This window comes from Schistocerca nitens, chromosome 2, assembly GCF_023898315.1.
Source record: "Schistocerca nitens isolate TAMUIC-IGC-003100 chromosome 2, iqSchNite1.1, whole genome shotgun sequence".
In the NCBI taxonomy this organism is placed as follows: domain Eukaryota; kingdom Metazoa; phylum Arthropoda; class Insecta; order Orthoptera; family Acrididae; genus Schistocerca; species Schistocerca nitens.
Window position 1 is genome coordinate 919,237,867 of NC_064615.1, and position 18,610 is coordinate 919,256,476.

The 18,610-nt window shown below is 42.8% G+C and overlaps 1 protein-coding gene across 3 annotated transcripts in view; it reads right to left on the reverse strand.

Moving 5' to 3' along the window:
- Positions 1 to 18,610, reverse strand: part of LOC126237235 (glutathione S-transferase 1-like) — a 57,824-nt gene that overhangs the window by 29,094 nt on the left and 10,120 nt on the right. For all 3 annotated transcript variants that reach the window (XM_049947133.1, XM_049947132.1, XM_049947131.1), the window contains exon 2: positions 9,038 to 9,200. In XM_049947133.1, coding sequence (XP_049803090.1) covers positions 9,038 to 9,181 — 144 coding nt within the window. In that variant the 5' untranslated portion in view covers positions 9,182 to 9,200. The remainder of the gene's footprint in view (positions 1 to 9,037; positions 9,201 to 18,610) is intronic.

Genomic DNA, 18,610 nt, shown 5'->3' on the forward strand with positions numbered 1-18,610 from the left:
GAACGTTGCAGCGATTGTTGAACTGCTGTTCTCACCCGCTGCACATTTTCTGGCGTTCTGATTAATCTGCGTCGTCCATGAGCACCTATTCTTAGTGTGCTACCAGTTGACTCCAACTGCCGAACCCAGGGCCCAACTGTGTTTGCACTAGGAAGGGCATTGTTGCGTGGAATGTTGAACTGACGTCGAAAAGCTCGTTGTGTAGAGATCACAGATTTCTTATTTTCATAATAACTTCCAACGGCAGAACTACGATGTGCATATTTGCTGTAAAATTTTAGCGTATTGGTATTATATTTTCTGAAGATTCAAAGCAAATTGTGCTGTACTGGACTTCTAAGTCATTGCATTGTATGTGAGCAATGTATGTAAAATACGATGTAAATCGTTTATTACGTTAAATAATTTTGTGATTGTTCATGTAGATGTAAATTTGACGATTTAAGAAATGGTCACGCTTAGGAACAATGTAAGAAATAGTTGTCATGCAAAAGCCAGTATGCTTTTGTTTGTAACGAAAGTGGCTCTGGGTAGTGAAAAAGTTGGCAAGGGCGAATTGGCGCGCTACCCAGAACAAGCGTGGGAAATAAGTCACACAATCTGTAGGCAGCAGTGATTGAGGCAACACCTTTGTGGAGCAGGAGAAGTTTTGACTGCAAATATGCACAAAAATGCCTCGGATGAAGACTGAAAATGGCTCACGGCACAGCTGCTAGTTGTTTGGCTACCGTATGTAAAACGACGCTAAGAAGAGAAACTAAGCCCATACAGCAAGATGATTGCAGGCTGTACTGTGGGTAATGTAGCGCTCATAATTGTTCGCCACACCCAAGCCTACAGCAACCAGATAAGATTTTTTTTTGTATTTTTACTTTTAACAGCATGAACCATTAATTTAAACTGTGTTTTAACAATCATTCTTGAACATTAAAGAAACTGGTTCACCTTGTTATTTCATTCTAATCGTACACCTATATAGGGTTCCTTCCTGGTATTTGATTAATCCGAGTATCCTATTTTACAGACTTATGAAGTGCCAAGTTCATATAAAGAGGCACCATTTAAATTGGTGTCTTGTGTTTTATTAACTACTGCAAAGTGTTATAGTAAAGGTTTGCTTATATAAAATTCAAGCAGAGTGTAACCAATTTACTAGAATCTGTTAAATGACTATACATAGCTCAAAGAATAGTAGCTGTTAAAAGTTAATTCCAATGAGAAAGGGGTTTTCGTGAGGTGAAATATTTACTATAAAAAGTGTGCACTTTAGTATCTACGTATTTTAGTATTTACGTTTGTTGATTATGGAAACTTCTTTTCTAAAGGTCCACCCTGGCCAAATTTATTTAGCTTCCTTGAAGTTATCTACTGGACTTTTTCTCTTTTAAAAACGTAATCTATAAGGGTCTAGGCCAACATTATTTAAGAGGAGTAATGTTTATTTGCAGAAGACACTTAAACAGTTTCAAGAAAGTAAGAAAAATTCATATTTCTGCTTTCCCATTACTTCACTGTTTCATTGCCTGGATAGGCTAGCGACTATTGGTACATGTTTTAAACCACTAAATGAGCTTCGAACTGAGTTGTCCTAGCTTCTGTATAATGTTATTCATATTGCATTTCGGTCTAACCACTGGGTAAGATCTTGGGAAAAGAAGTGAGTAATCTGATTTACTTATCCATTAGACACAACATACGGTCAAATCCTGTAAAAAGGGTAACACTATTGACAAGCTTTTCCTATTAATAGAACTACTTTCCCATAGTGTACTTTATTTGGAAACTAAACTAAATTTAATAAGACGGTTACACGTGGCTTTTTCCGTAACAGGACTATTTGTTCATGGCAAAACAGAGACAGGGTTTTCTGTTATTTAGGTAAAACCATACTAAATTACAGTTATAGTGGTAGGGTTATAGCCGCTGTTATCCGTGCCAGAAGTGGATATACCCGCTGTCAGGTAGGTGGTCATAATGTTCTGTCTGATCAGTTTACGTTCGTTGGAAAACAAAGCTCAAACGTAAATATTTTGGTCTCTGTTTTTCCACGTGCTATTAGGTGGCGAAACGTAGGAGCAGTAACCTGAAAATGGTTCAACGAGCCTTATGTCATTCACTTAAATGTGAATTGCAGAGTCATGATGAAGACGTAGACAGAGAGTATAGGTGAACCAACCATGGTTAAGGCTACAGGTGCCTGCTTTGCGTCAAAATTTATGGCATTACAACACTCCACGGACAATAGGGTTATCTTATGACCTCTTACATCGATTCATTTCAATTCCTGTTGATGAAAATCTGATTCTCAAATGAGATGTTCGGACCCCAGATCCATCTCCTTGTTTGTGGCTGCGGTTGAGCGGTCGTGGGTGCCACCAATTTTTCGATTGTGTTGAAGACACTTCGCAACTTGTGAGTTGTACAACTATTTCGCTGCAGTGTCCCTTTGCTGTGACTTTGAACGGTAGCCATTACTGCCGCACGTTATTGCAGTGTATTTCGATTAAACTGCAATACGTTTCACTTTGTTATTAGAATGTATTAGAGAACAAAGCACGCTAGTACGTAAAAGGGACTGTAATATCATTCTCTTTGCTGAAAGAGGAAGAAATGATGATAAAGTTATGGTTATGCTATCTAGATATAGATGTTATAGCATGTATCAAAATTTTCAATAGATTTATCTTTGTAAGCACATTTATGAAATCCTTACACCTGTGGTCCTATAGAAAAGGAAAACTACACACATACTCTACTAGTTGTTCACCGTCCTTGTCATCAAAACTTTTTATCTACATGATAACTGCAGTAAAATATGGTGCGCACAGTATTTACAACAGCCTGCAGTCACAACGTGGCAGCTAGTCTGCTCCCGCAGTGGCCGAGCTGCAGCAGTATATTGAGCAGTCGATGATGTCACGACTGGCAAGCAGTTCTATATCTTTATCTACATACAAACTCCGCAAGCCAATATACGATGCATTGTGGAGAGTACTTCTTACCACAGAACATCTTTTCTCCAATGATTCCCACTTGAGTTCACGTAGCTTTTCTGTAACACCCGCTCGAACTTACCACTAACAAATCTATCAGCACGACTCTGAATTGATTCCATGAGTCACCTAGTGGGGGATAACCAAACATTCCAGCAGTACCCAAGAATGGTTCAAATAAAATGATGAAATGTGTGATGAACGAAATGAGGTGGCCCTCTACTAAGTACCCTCTGACTCAGAGCTGCAATATTAAACGTTTTGGCTGGTTTCGTTGTCTAGGGGCTGGTATACGTAGTTGGCGCATTATAGGCCAAATACTGCTGAGTCTCCAGTAAATGATAAGAAACCACACTTGAATCGAATGGCCGAAGGTTTCTATCACTCGGCAACTGCGAATTATGAATGTAACATATAAATTTATAAAAAGATTAAATTGTGCAGGTACTATCTTAACTACTTTAAATGATGAGTACGACAGTAGAAGTACTTTTGAGGATGCGGTATATTTCTGCAAAACACTTATTGGTGTCGATGATCCAACAATTAAATAAAATATGAGTTGAATAACAGGGAAGCAATAGATTCCTACTTCACGTAATTAGTTATGAACAACAACATAGCTCGCGAAATATTAACTTCTGAATGCATACTACATTTTCACTGCATAAGCCACGGAAATCGCACAAGAGCACAGGTCGGCACTCTGAAATATTTCTATCCTCCGTGACCATGCGCAAACTGCTCCACTGTACAAGTCTTTCCGCCGACTACCCGTCCATCGCGCCGTCACGTCCAGCAATGCCCGTGTTCTGATATACCCTCCAGAATTCCCCCGTGTCCTCTCCGAAAACGATGCTCCTCCACAACCTCCATACGTCTGTCTTAGTAACGAGCACTGCGATTGGCTAGTGCGCTCCCTCCATGTCTCCAAGCCAATGTGCACTCCCAAACATATTGAAACACATACAAAAAACTTGAAATTAAATAAATATTCCTATGGCTGGATCATAAACACGCTCTTACACGCACATTACTAAATAGATAAACAAATTAAATAAATAAATATCAAAGGAATAGCAACAAAAGGTAGGCCAGTAGCACAATGTGTCTGTACTTTCTAAGTACAACAAAGTGGCAACAAAACGACTATTCACGTTGGTGTGTAGAATATATGAGTCTGGCGATATACCATCTGACTTTCGGAAAAGCATCATCCACACAATTCCGAAGACGGCAAGAGTTGACAAGTGCGAGAATTATCGTACAATCAGCTTAACAGCTCATGCATCGAAGCTGCTTACAAGAATAATATACAGAAGAATGGAAAAGAAAATTGAGAATGCGCTAGGTGACGATCAGTTTGGCTTTAGGAAAAGTAAAGGGACGAGAGAGGCAATTCTGACGTTACGGCTAATAATGGAAGCAAGGCTAAAGAAAAATCAAGACACTTTCATAGGATTTGTCGACCTGGAAAAAGCGTTCGACAATATAAAATGGTGCAAGCTGTTCGAGATTCTGAAAAAAGTAGGCGTAAGCTATAGGGAGAGACGGGTCATATACAAGATGTACAATAACCAAGAGGGAATAATAGGAGTGGACGATCAAGAACGAAGTGCTCGTATTAAGAAGGGCGTAAGACAAGGCTGTAGCCTTTCGCCCCTACTCTTCAATCTGTACATCGAGGAAGCAATGATGGAAATAAATGAAAGGTTCAGGAGTGGAATTAAAATACAAGGTGAAACGATATCAATGATACGATTCGCTGATGACATTGCTATCCTGAGTGAAAGTGAAGAGAATTAAATGATCTGCTGAACGGAATGAACAGTCTAATGAGTACACAGTATGGTTTGAGAGTAAATCGGAGAAAGACGAAGGTAATGAGAAGTAGTAGAAATGAGAACAGCGAGAAACTTAACATCAGGATTGATGGTCACGAAGTCAATGAAGTTAAGGAATTCTGCTACTTAGGCAGTAAAATAACCAATGACGGACGGAGCAAGGAGGACATCAAAAGCAGACTCGCTATGGCAAAGAAGGCATTTCTGGCCAAGAGAAGTCTACTAATATCAAATACCTGCCTTAATTTGAGGAAGAAATTTCTGAGGATGTACGTCTGGGGTACAGCATTGTATGGTAGTGAAACATGGACTGTGGGAAAACCGGAACAGAAGAGAATCGAAGTATTTGAGATGTAGTGCTATAGACGAATGTTGAAAATTAGGTGGACTGATAAGGTAAGGAATGAGGAGGTTCTACGCAGAATCGGAGAGCAAAGGAATATGTGGAAAACACTGATAAGGAGAAGGGACAGGATGATAGGACATCTTCTAAGACGTGAGGGAATGACTTCCATGGTACTAGAGGGAGCTGTAGAGGGCAAAAACTGTAGAGGAAGACAGAGATTGGAATACGTCAAGCAAATAATTGTGGACGTAGGTTGCAAGTGCTACTCTGAGATGAAGAGGTTAGCACAGGAAATGAATTCGTGGCGGGCCGCATCAAACCAGTCAGTAGACTGACGACCAAAAAAAAAGTTTCTAAAACACAGTAAATATTTTTAAAAAATTCTTCATGAATCGTATATATCAGAAATAAACAAAGACATAGATGAATAAATATATTTATAAGAGTGCTGCTACCGTTTCTTTGCGTAACTGTGGAGTACTTATGACCTGACGCGATCGATAATAATCGGCCACTTTGACCTCCAATAACTCATATACTATTTACGTTACATGCCTATAATTCATACCAATTTACATTTACGTTAATAGCTTTCTAAGGACACGTAGATCGACGAAATCGGATGAAATGTTTAGATTTTGGAAACTCGTTGCTGGGTGTTACATGTGTAATTTACCGTCAGATCCTAACCTTTAAAGTAATAAATATATTGAAAATCTAATTACACCATCAGAATCGTCTTGCAAATAATCGTAATGTACATGTTTCTTTTTGGGGTAGCACGATTCATCTGGCTACCATTAATTTCTCTACGAACAGTGAAATGTCTGCCATTAAGGTTTCACAAAGTCCGCCATCTCTGGAACTCCCAACGTGTCTTCTCCATCGACACAGCGTCACAATGGAGTTCCGAGCCATGCGGCAAGACCATGTGCTGGGGCCACCCCTCTCGTCCGGCTAACGTTCGGCACCACGTGTTTGCTGCCGGGCCCCGGCTGGACGAGCTGCCGGTGCGGCCACGCCAACTCTGAACTTATAATATTTTCAGGGCGTCACAATCCGCCCGTTACCTCACAAACAGACTTAAAGAATTCTATAAAACGTATACTGAAACAGCATCAGTGCCCTTTAAATTTCAAGTTTCGGACAGAACCATTAGTAGGGAAGGTTATGTTGACTCTCCTTTGGGACGAAAAAGGCGTCATTTTGGAGAATTACGTACCAAGAGGGACCACTGTTACCAGCGCATCATACACAGATCTCCTAAAAAGTCATCTGCGGTCTGAAATCAAATCAAAGCGACGTGGACTGCTGTCAGCAGGTGTCCTTTTGCAACATGACAATGCAAGGCTTCACACTGCCCGTACAACAGTTTCAACAATCACAGACCTGCATTACGAGTATCTTCCTCATCCACCATACTCACTAGACCTTGCTCCATGTGATTACCATATGTTTGGAGTACTCAAAGATGCATTAGGACGAAAGAAGTTCCGTTCTGATGAGCGGTGCATGAGCGGTTGCGCGGACAACCAAAAGAATTTTTTTCTAAAGGAATTTATGCACTTTGTAAGCGCTGGAGGACTTGCATTGAGCGTGGGGGAGATTATGTTGAAAAGTTATACAGCTTTGTATCACTTCTGCACAATAAATAATATTTAAACAAATATTTAAGGTTTTCATTTGACTCACCCTCGTAAATGAGCTACATTTTCCAGAACTCACCCCATAAACTTAAGTAGACCTTTCACCTTCTCTACAAGAAACCTTACGTACTACTTTCATGTCCAGCAACCTGTCATTTACTGCACCAAACAGAAATTGTATTAAAGTCGTCTAACACACGACGCTTGCCCGTACACTGGAGCATCATCACTAAAACATCGCAGTTTGCTGCTCCCCAGTCCGTCAGATAGTTTACGTATATACTTAACAACAGTGGTCCAATTACACTTCCCTGAAGCACATCCGCCGTTACAATTTATGTATGAAAAGCGCTCGCCGTCCAGAAAAACTGAGTTCTATTAAAGTCTTCTAGCCACTCACATATCTGGGAACATAGAGGGTAAGCTTAGGCCTTCGTCAATAATCTGCCGTGGGGCACCGTGCCAAATGCTTACCTGATATCTACCTGCTGCCATCCATCCATGGTTCGTAACATACCGTGAGAGGATTTGCAAATCTGTGTTGATTTGTGGACAGACTTTTCCCTTTCAAGGAAAATTATTATGTGAGGAATAGTCCATAAATAACGCATAAAATTCTTCTTTTACTTCCACATTTACTTGTTTATTTCAGTTTCTCTCTACCTTCCGTCAGTAGTTTCCATGCGTCTCTATGACATAAACCCAACGTATCGGAAACTATTATTCCATCTAAGTCAGACTTCTGTTCGTCTGTCGAATGGCTCGTCTAACGGTGATAGAGAGCTCTTCGAGAGAAACATAGCGACGTCCTTGCGTAGGTTTTTTTTCAACTTCAGGAGCAATTCGAATTCACGATATCCAGTGTTTTACGGCGCTATACGATCCGATAAGTTCGTTTATTTGTGTAAAATCGTATGGGACCTGAAGATGACAAAATGAATTGCCGAAACTGGTTGCTTTCAGAACAATATAAAATATCTTTAAGTATGCGGCCGTTGGTGCAGTTTATTGAAATTGAAAATTCGAAGACTGGTGGACTCATGTCCAATGTAGCCAACATTCCTCATCCGTATTCTCACAGTTTTTGAGCTACAACATTGCCGATATACGGTCGAGAATTTTCGTGGAGAATGAGTGGCCAAACCTCGAGCAACTGAGGTTGGGTTTTCCATGAAGTTACGATAATACACTGCTGTGACACTTGTTCCCCATAGAGCTCTATCTTTCAAGATGATTCTCTAGTGATAATAAGTAAAAATCATCATTTGATTGACCTTTGATTGAGAGGTTGAAATTTTTTTGGACATGGAAAACCTGACGCTCTCAACTCATTAGATTTTGATTTCAACTCCGGTTCAGTCTCCAATCCACACTTCATCAATAGCGACAATTCGATATAAGACTGCTTGACCTTCGCAGTCGACTCGTTGTTAGAGCGAGGTTGCAATGTCCAGGCGTTTCTGCTTCTCATCAGCAGTCAAACAGTCTGAGCTCTAGCTCGCAGGAATTTGTTTCTTCAAATCGTTTGTCAGACAACGAAACACTAATGTTGAGGCAATGCCCATGGCTTCAGAGAGTTCCTCACAAGTTTCACTGCGATCTTTTCCAAGAGCATCTGCAACAAGTCTCACGCTTCGTTCACCTGTCGACGTTTCTGGCCTTCCTGGTCTTGGATTAAGCTCTATGTTCATACGATCACCACGAATATGATTAACCTAACGTGGAGCTGTTCTACAGCCCACTTTAAACTCACCACAAACTTCACTTAACGCAATGTGAATTTCTGTCGGGGTTTTACCCCACAAGGTTTCGATTCTGATGTACGACCTCTAGTCTTCAACAGTCCCTGGAGTGGTCCATTTCTACATCTCGCCAAATTTATGTTACACAGCGAAATAACAATAACACTTGCTTCTTCCTCAAGTTCCCAACTACATCTGATGTAATTTTCATCGTTGTTGCATCAAACAGTCTACAGTAATACCAACCTGTGCACTATTTACAAAGGTCTCTCGTATTCGGACTACGATTATATTCAGGAATTCTGCAGCAAACCGACATTAAGAATATTGATGTTTAATTTTGTGGGTTTGAGACTTTCCGGTGACCGAGAGCAGCTACCATTGGTCAGTGGCTTTGTCTGACAACAGCCACTGCGGTGGGCGGTTGTGGCTTTAAGGTACCTTTGCTCTCCACCGAATGAATTACCTTGATGTATTCGGGTTTCTTGCACTCTCCTCTCAAGGGGTAGGTCCTCTTGAGATCCACGTCCAGTCCCACCGCCTCGGCTACCATCCTGGCCGCTCGCGCTGGTGGGCTCAGGTCGTTCCCATAGACCGTTATGGTCGGCATGGTGTCTCGCTGGAATATCCTACAAAACGAAACGAAATCATGCAAAGTTACACTGCTTACGCACGGTATTGATTATTCACAAAGACTAACAATGGGAGTAAAGTACGAGAAGAAAGTCTTTCGCGACGGCAGGTTCTATCAAACATTTTCGGACTTCTTGCCGCGTCAGTTCAGGACAAAACCGCAAGCTTTCGACATTTGTCTCCATCGTTTTCGTCAGGAGCAACTGACTGTGAAAACTGCCGCTGTGGCGGTCTTACACTCATGAGCCAAGACGTTATAACCACCTGCTCAATAGCTTGTAACAAAAAACATCACTGATTCTGCGTATCACGGATCCTACGGTTTTTTGGTAGGTTTGTGGAGTTATGTGGCACTAGATGTCTACTCACAGGCATGTAATTCGCGTAAAAAACAGGCCGGTGATTTGCTTACTCGGTATGGCATCGGATAGCGACACAGATGGTTTCCGCAGGCTTTACATCGGGTGAAATTGATGGCCAAGCATCAACGTGAGTTCACTATAGTGCTTCTCAAACCACTGTAGCACGATTCTGACTCCGAGGCATGGACAATTATACCGCTGAATGATGACATCGCCGTCGGGGGAGACTTCAAGTATGAAGGGATGCAGGTGGTACGCAATTGTTGTGTGTCTTCGATTACTACCACAGGTCCCACGCAACCGAAGGAGAATGTCTTCTATAGCATAATATTGTTCCCATCAGCTTACGATCATGCCGCACTGCATGTTTCGAGCCACCGTTCATGTCTATGACGGCGTTTGTGGAGACGACCAGCGACCTGGTGCAGCGAAAACGTGATTCACGTTTCGATTGATCGACGATCCAATCCCGATGGTCCCGTGCCCATTGAAATGTAACTGATTATGTCGTTGCATCAACATTTGAACACATAGAGATGATCTGCTGCGAAGGTCCAGGCTTGACACTGTACGATGAACGAGGTGCTCCGAAACTATTGTGCGTGCACCAGTATTCTGCTCTTTCGGCAGAGATGCCGCAGATTAACATCTGCCCTACTTCACAGAGCGGAAAAGACTCAGAACCCCACGTTCTGTGAATAGTCGTGGACATCCAACCGTTTAGCGCCTATCGGTAGTTTCACTATCCTTCTACCTCTTTTTTCTTCTCTTGACAGTAGCACGTGAACATTGGAACACCTTCGTCGTTTTTGAGATACCGGTTCAGAGGCTTTGCGCACTAACAATATGTTCTTTGACAAAGTCCTTATCTCAGTGAGTTCCCCATTTCAGCCCATATCATCTCTGGGCGGTCTCCACCCGTCTCTGCTGCCCTTACACATTTTTCATAGCGCGTCACGTGACCGCAACGCCACCAGGCGGTATCCAGCCTCGCGGCAGTGGTCACAGTGTTTTGACTTATCAGGTATACAGGGTGGTCCATTGATCGTGACTGCGCCAAATATCTCACGAAATAAGCGTCAAACGAAAAATCTACAAAGAACGAAACTTGTCTAGCTTGAAGGGGGGAACCATATGGCGCTATGTTTGGCCCGCTAGATGGCGCTGCCATAGGTCAAACGGATACCAACTGCGTTTTTTAAAATAGGAACCCCCATTTTTTATTACATTTCGTGTAGTACGTAAAGAAACATGAACGTTTTAGTTGGATCACTTTTTCCGCTATGTGATAGATGGCGCTGTAATAGTCACAAACATATGGCTCACAATTTTAGACGAACAGTTAGTAACAGGTAGGTTTTTAAAATTGGTTTTTTAAATTAAAATACAAACGTAGGTACGTTTGAACATTTTATTTCCGTTGTTCCAATGTGATACATGTACCTTTGCGAACTTAACATTTCTGAGAACGCATGCTGTTACAGCGTGATTATCTGTAAATACCACATTAATGCAATAAATGCTCAAAATGATGTCCGTCAACCTCAATGCATTTGGCAATACGTGTAACGACATTCCTCTCAACAGCGAGTAGTTCGCCTTCCGTAATGTTCGCACATGCATTGGCAATGCGCTGACGCATGTTGTCAGGCGTTGTCGGTGGATCACGATAGCAAATATCCTTCAACTTTCCCCACAGAAAGAAATCCGAGGACGTCAGATCCGGTGAACGTGCGGGCCGTGGAATGGTGTATCGACGACCAATCCACCTCTCATGAAATATGCTATTCAATACCGCTTCAACCGCACGCGAGCTATGTGCCGGACATCCATCATGTTGGAAGTACATCGCCACTCTGCCATGCAGTAAAACATCTTGAAGTAACCTCGGTAGAACATTACGTAGGAAATCAGCATACATTCCACCATTTAGATTGACATCGCTAAAATGCGGGCCAATTATCCTTCCTCCCATAATGCCGCACCATACATTAACCCGCCAAGGTCGCTGATATTACACTTGTCGCAGGCATAGTGGATTTTCTGTTATCTAATAGTGCATATTATGCCGGTTTACGTTACCGCTGTTGGTGAATGACGCTTCGTCGCTAAATAGAGCACGTGCAGGTAATCTGTCATTGTCCCGCAATTTCTCTTGTGCCCAGTGGAAGAACTGTACACGACGTTCAAAGTCGTCGCCATGCAATTCCTGGTGCATAGAAATATGGTACGGCGGCAATCGATGTTGATGTAGCATTCTCAACACCGACGTTTTTGAGATTCCCGATTCTCGCGCAATTTGTCCGCTACTAATGTGCGGATTAGCCGCGACAGCAGCTAAAATACGTACTTGGGCATAATCATTTGTTGCGGAATGTGGTTGACGTTTCACATGTGGCTGAACACTTCTTGTTTCCTTAAATAACGTAACTATCCGGCGAACGGTCCGGACACTTGGATAATGTCGAGGATACCGAGCAGCATACATAGCACATGCCCGTTGGTCATTTTGATCACAATAGCCATACATCAACACGACATCGACCTTTCCCGCAATTGATAAACGGTCCATTTTAACACGGGTAATGTATCACGAAGCAAATACCGTCCGCACTGGCGGAATGTTACGTGATACCACGTACTTATACGTTTGTGACGATTACAGCGTCATCTATCACAAAGCGGAAAAAGTGGTCCAACTAAAACGTTCATATTTCTTTACGTACTACACGAATATGTAATAAAAAATGGGGATTCCTATTTAAAAAAACGCAGTTGATATCCGTTTGACCTATGGCAGCGCTATATAGCGGGCCAACCATAGAGCCATCTGGTTTTCCCCTTCAAGCCAGACGATTTTCCGTCTTTGTAGTTTCTTTCGTTTGATGCTTATTTGAGATATTTGGCCCGGTCACTATGAATGGACCACCCTTTAAATCTCATAGACGGCTTCTGATTGGTCGGTAATTACCTAATGCTGTCGTTGCCGTCATAGCGTAGCATTCTCTAAAGCTAGAATTATACCCACTGTCACGTTTGAAGATCTTCTCACACATTCTTATTTCTGTATTCTCTTTAACCACATAATCTCAGTGTTTAGGAGCCTAGGACAAAACATTAGTTTCGTCAAGCAGTATTTTGTGTTTATTTGTGTTGTCCAGCAACTGCGGATTTCTCCAGTTCTAGATTTTTATTATACCTTTGATATTCTTCACAGCGGTCGGAAACGTTGCGGATGGACTGACCATGTAATTTCTTCAGCATTTGCAAGAAGTGTTTTAAATCCCAAGGATCCTGAGGGCGACGCTGTCCTTAACAGGAATCAGCATTTTCTGTATCTTCTTAGGAAGTTGTAAAATAGATCTTATACATATTTCTGGGGAAATATGCAATACAGCCTCACAAACACCGTTTGACGAAATAAAATTTTTGTCCCCGGCTCCTACATATTGGAATTCTGTTATAAAAGAGGCTGTAGAAATAAGAAAGTGTGAGAACATATTCATCCGTGACTGCGACTGACTCTTTACGGTGCGTGGAACCGAGCTCTCGATGCAGAAAAGCGGAAGAGATACTCGTCGCACCGTTTACGCTACGAAGGGAACAGTGGCACTACCAGCGCAGACGTTGACGACATCTGCGACAGTAATATTGAGGATATTCAGCCCAGTTGTCAATCGTGTCATTATTGCCACAACATGTTTCGAAACAGCATTATCACATTGTCAGCTCGTTTTTCTGACGAGGCCTAAGGGGGTAAATAAAATTTTTAGTGCTTGAGAATGCGATAATCGTTTCCTGAAAGATATTTTGGCAACAATTACACGATTGACAACTGGGCTGAATATCTTCCATATTGCTTGAATAACAGTTGTGTGATGACTTTACATCAGTTATCTGCGACAGCATTACGTAATTATCGACCCATCAAAATCTGTCGCGAATATCTGATGTGAACTCACCATACAACTGTTATTCAAGCAATATTGAAGATTTTCAGCCCAGTTGGCAATCGTGTAACTATTGTCACAACTTGTTTCGGGACAAAATTATCCACACCACCACAGCAGCAGTTTTGACAAATCATTTCGTCCTGACGCAGACGATGTGCTTCAGAAAGTTGCAACTGACTGTAAATAATAAAAAGTGCGAAATCATTCACATGAGTCCTAAAAGGAATACGTCAGATTTCGGCAAAACAATAAATTCCACAAATCGAAAGTTCAGTTAAAGGATAACAATTACGAACAAGATTAATTTTTGTTTTCCGGACATCTGCGACTGTTCTGCGACACGTTCACGGCAAGCAAAACCTTCACAGTCGTAATATACTTTTATTGACCGAAGTCTGTCACGCCAGATCCACTACAACGGTTTCGGGGTTTTAGCCCCATAATCAGGTGTATCTTAAATCTGAAGTAAGACCACAGTTGCAGCCTACTCCTTTAAACAATTAAAAAATTTTAAATAATGAAGGATTTAACATTAGAAACTGAACAATCAGATGGAAATATTAAAACAATATCCTACCTACCGTTGTAGGACATCATGTCCATGCCCAACTAACTAGTAGGCAAACATCTACCTTAGGTGGACCGTCAAATAACATCAAATTTTGGGTACAAAGAACCCCAACTTTCAAAAGCAGTCTGGGAAACTGCTTTTTGCCTTAAAATTGCCATGGGCATGCATGCAATCTATAAAAATAAAGCCACCATAGGACACCAGGTAAAAGCCACGCTATAGGCCAATGTTAAATTAAGTTTGACCCCTGCGCTGCAGAGAACGCAAAGCAGTCATCCTGATATGATGAACCACAAGAAAACGCTTACGTAGGAGACCACCACTTATCGAACGCTGATAAGCGCGCCTGTGTGAACCTTGCGGCTGCTGCGGACTGAGCAGTAGCGCTGCCGGGCCGTATGCATTGTAAACACCGTGAATGGGAAGCATAACAAACTAATGCTAATATAAGTAAAAAGATGATCCAGAGACCGAAATACATTAAAAAAGCAAATTTTCATTTAATAGCAGAAAAGTCCAAACATAAAAAAATGACAGGTTGTGAACCAGTGAAATTAAAAGGCAAAACATTCTTGAGATTAAAATAAGTTAAACATTTTAAAACGTTTGAAAAGTTTAAAAAACGAAAATACGTTTTTACGGTAATTGGCTATCTGACGTTACTGCAATAAAAGAGATACAAAAAGCAGATTAAGGGGCCGTGGCAGGGCCATGAAATAGGAGCAGAATATCCAGTAAGCTACCTTCGAAACCGACTACTAAAAACATTGTACAACGTTTTTCACGAGATTTTTGTGCTTGAGCCTAACTTACTCCTTAGGAGCGGTCTCGGCTAAATCTATTTGAAACTCTAGAACTCTTCCAGAACGTTTACAGTTAAGCTCTTATTATAGACGTGAAATATGGGATGATCCTCCTCAATACGAAAAATTTAAACTGCAAGGATGGCTTAGATAATGTTTGCGGAAAGCGAGCCAAAGGCAGTGGATTCGCAGAACACATGGAAAATACACTACGCTTGAGTGTACTCTGTTAGAGTATGTGATGCTTTATGGGATCCTAACCAGATATGATTGGCAGAGGACATCGGAAAAGTTCAAAAAAGGGCAGCTCGTTTTGTACTATCGTTAAATAGGGGATATGATACGCGAGTTGGGGTGGGAGTTATGAAAACAAAGACGTTTTTTAATGTGTCGAGATCTTTTCATGAAATTTCAATCTCCAATTTCCTCCTCCGAAAGCGAAAATATTTTGTTGAAGCCCACCTTATTTCTTGCTCAATGTATAGATTGAACTGTGCCTACAGGCGGCCGGGGTGGCCGAACGGTTCTAGGCGCTTCAGTCGGGAACCGCGCTACTGCTACGCTCGCAGGTTCGAATACTGCTTCGGGCATGGATGTGTGTGATGTCCTTAGGTTAGTTAGGTTTAAGTAGTTCTAAGTTCTAGGGGACTGATGACCTCAGATGTTAAGTCCCGTAGTGTTCAGAGCCATTTGAACTGTGCCTACATTCAGGGTAGGCTACAACCCTATCTCACTTCCTAATCTAGTACTTCCAGCCTTTCACGTCAATGGACTCTTATTACTACAAGCTTTTTCAAGTATCTTTGACATCCTTCATTTTGTTCCTGTGCTACTTCTGTATAGCTCGCTAAGAGAGACTTCGAAACAGTTCGAAAGTCGTACTTAAGCGTCAATCTCAGAGTAGTCATGTACATGCAATTACAACTACCGCAACCTATGCCCACTTGAACCGGATTACTGTATCAAAATGGTTCAAATGGCTCTGAGCACTATGGGGCTTAACTGCTGAGGTCATCATTCCCATAGAACTTAGAATTACTTAAACCTAACTAACCTCACACACACCCATGCCCAAGGCAGGATTCGAACCTGAGACCGTAGCGGCCGCACGATTCCAGACTGTAGCGCCTAGAACCGCTCGGCTAATTCGGCCGGCCCCAAGTCTCACTTTACAAGTATACATCGTAGTATAATTCCCTCCGTGCCATCTGATTTTAATTCGTCTACTTTCCATTAGCATGGCGTTCCTTCAGTAGATATTTAACTTCCAGTCTCTTTTTCCATGCACACAGGTAGTGTCTTGCATATACCGTTGAATGTATCGTCCAAATGCTTTGCCGTCTCTGAGAGAATTACAAATGTCACAGGCGAACTATATATTTTTTATGTCATCTCCATGGACTTCAGTTTCCTTCGAAAATTCTTTTATGTTTTAGTTACTATTTGCTCAAAGTATAGATTGAACTGTGCCTAGATTCAGGATAGGCTACAACACTATCTCACTTCCTACTCTATTACTTCCAGCCTTTCGCGCCAGTCGACACTTATAACTACAGACCTCCTCATGTATTTTTGACACCCTCTATTTTATTCCTGCGTTAGACCCGCCAGGGTAGCCGAGAGCAGTCGTGTTCAGGCACTCGGCCAGTGCACATCGCGCGGTGACGGGCGGTAGCGCGGGCCGGTGTTTGCGTCGCGAGTAGTGCTGAGGTGGAGAGCTGAGCAGCGTGTGCGAGCGCTGTTAACGTTTGCTTCTGTATAACTGTTGTAAGTAAAATGTCGACAATTAACAGAGCGAACAGCGTTCAGTGTGTTTTCGATCGCGCTGCCTTGCGACCGACGGCTTTTGAAATTCATGAGTGGATCTTAGAGGATCTGAAATTCCCTGAAGATATAGTCGACACGTTCCAGTTGGACTTTGTGCAGTATTCATTATTTATCAAATTTATTTAGAGTGACTCTTACGAGAAATTCGTTGAGGAGAATGCTGGTGTGAGACCATTTCGTCATAATGATGGCAGTATTAGTATGTCCAAATCGTGCCTTCGGGATACGGAGTGAGAACCGTCAGGGTATTTAATGTGCCACCGGAGTGCCCTAATGACCTGATTGCACATTCTCTCTCACTATACGGCACTGTTTTGTCAGTTTCAAATGAAAAATGGTCGAGTGCATATCGCTACCAAGTTAACAGCGGGGTGCGAAGTGTACGTGTAGATTTAAAAAAGCAATATACCTACGTATGTTGCCATTGGCGGCTGTCGTGCACAGGTAACTTACATTGGACAACCCCCTACCTATTCGATCTGCCATTCAACAGAACATCTACGGATGAACTGTACACGTCGACGTCCATTTCAACTTCCATGGGAACGTCCTGCAGACGGTAGTGAAAAGCTTGTTCCGCTATTGAGTGAGGTAGTCGCGGGGACTGTACCACCACCCCGGCAGCCGGAACGTGTTAGCGAGGCGGAGATGCCAGTTCAGGTGGAATCCAGTGCCAAAGACATTCGCGGTAGGACGGACCTCGATTCGGCACCGTCATCCTCACCGGGGCAGTTACCGCTGGATAGGAACGATGCGCCAGCCACCTCTGAAACTAAGCCGTGTGAGATACAGGAGCGGGTGCAGATCAGTTTGCCTGAACCACCCCTGCCGGTAGAGACTGCAGCAGAAACGAAGAAAGGCCGCCGAAGGAGAAGCAAAGGGAATAGTAGCAAAGAGGAAAAGTCGGATGATTTGAGACCCGTACACATGTCAGAAACTGGCAGCGAGACTGAACCTCAATCTTCTTGTTCCGTGCGCTGCGAGGACACCGCGAGGCAAGAACGCATTCGTGAACAAACCAAACACCTGAAGGCACTACTGAGCGCTGAGAGGGAACAGAGCACCGTAACGGCTAAGAGGAAGAGGGAACAGAGTAGCGAGCAGCTGCAGCAGCGCTCCCGCAGGAACTCGATGACGTCAGTCGCAGCCTCGCGTGGTGGCCAGGCTGATGCGACCACGATCACAGACTCAGCCGGCGTTGGCGGGCAGGGCGGCGCGCGCACCGCGAAGCACCCCGACAGCAATGAGCCGTGGTGGCAGCAGGACGAGGAGATGCAGCAGTAGCTGCTCTCGCGCATGTCCATCGCGCTGCGACGTTTCCGCTCCCTGACCCGTTATTGGTTTTGACATTTCGTTTTGTACTCCAGACGTTCCCAACGAGTTTGGTTCAAAGCCGTCGAGAAGGACAATCCAACAATCAGAGATCATTGTCCTCTGAACCATCATGTGCGATAGCCAAACCTACAACGTTACCACACTTAACGTCAATAGAATTCAAAGTGCGGTGAAACTCCGTTCGCTAACTGATTTCTTGTACGGTACCAGCGTTGACATTGCACTCCTACAGGAGGTAGTCACAGTCTTAGAAGTGCCCGGTTACGTTCTCATTGATAACATCAATCTCCAGGATGCTGTAGGCACTGTCATACTTCTGCGCGACGGAATACCATTTACGGATGTGCAGCGGCTGCCTAGTGGTCGTGGCATTTCTCTTCGAGTGAATGGTGTGCAGATTGTTAACGTGTACGCCCCCTCAGGTAGCACTCATAAGAGAGATCGTTCAAAATTTTATAAAAACGAGGTTCCCATTCTTCTTCTAACACGAACAGATGTATCGAACTTGAACATTTAATTCATGGCATGCGTCTTCACGATACATGGCAACAACTG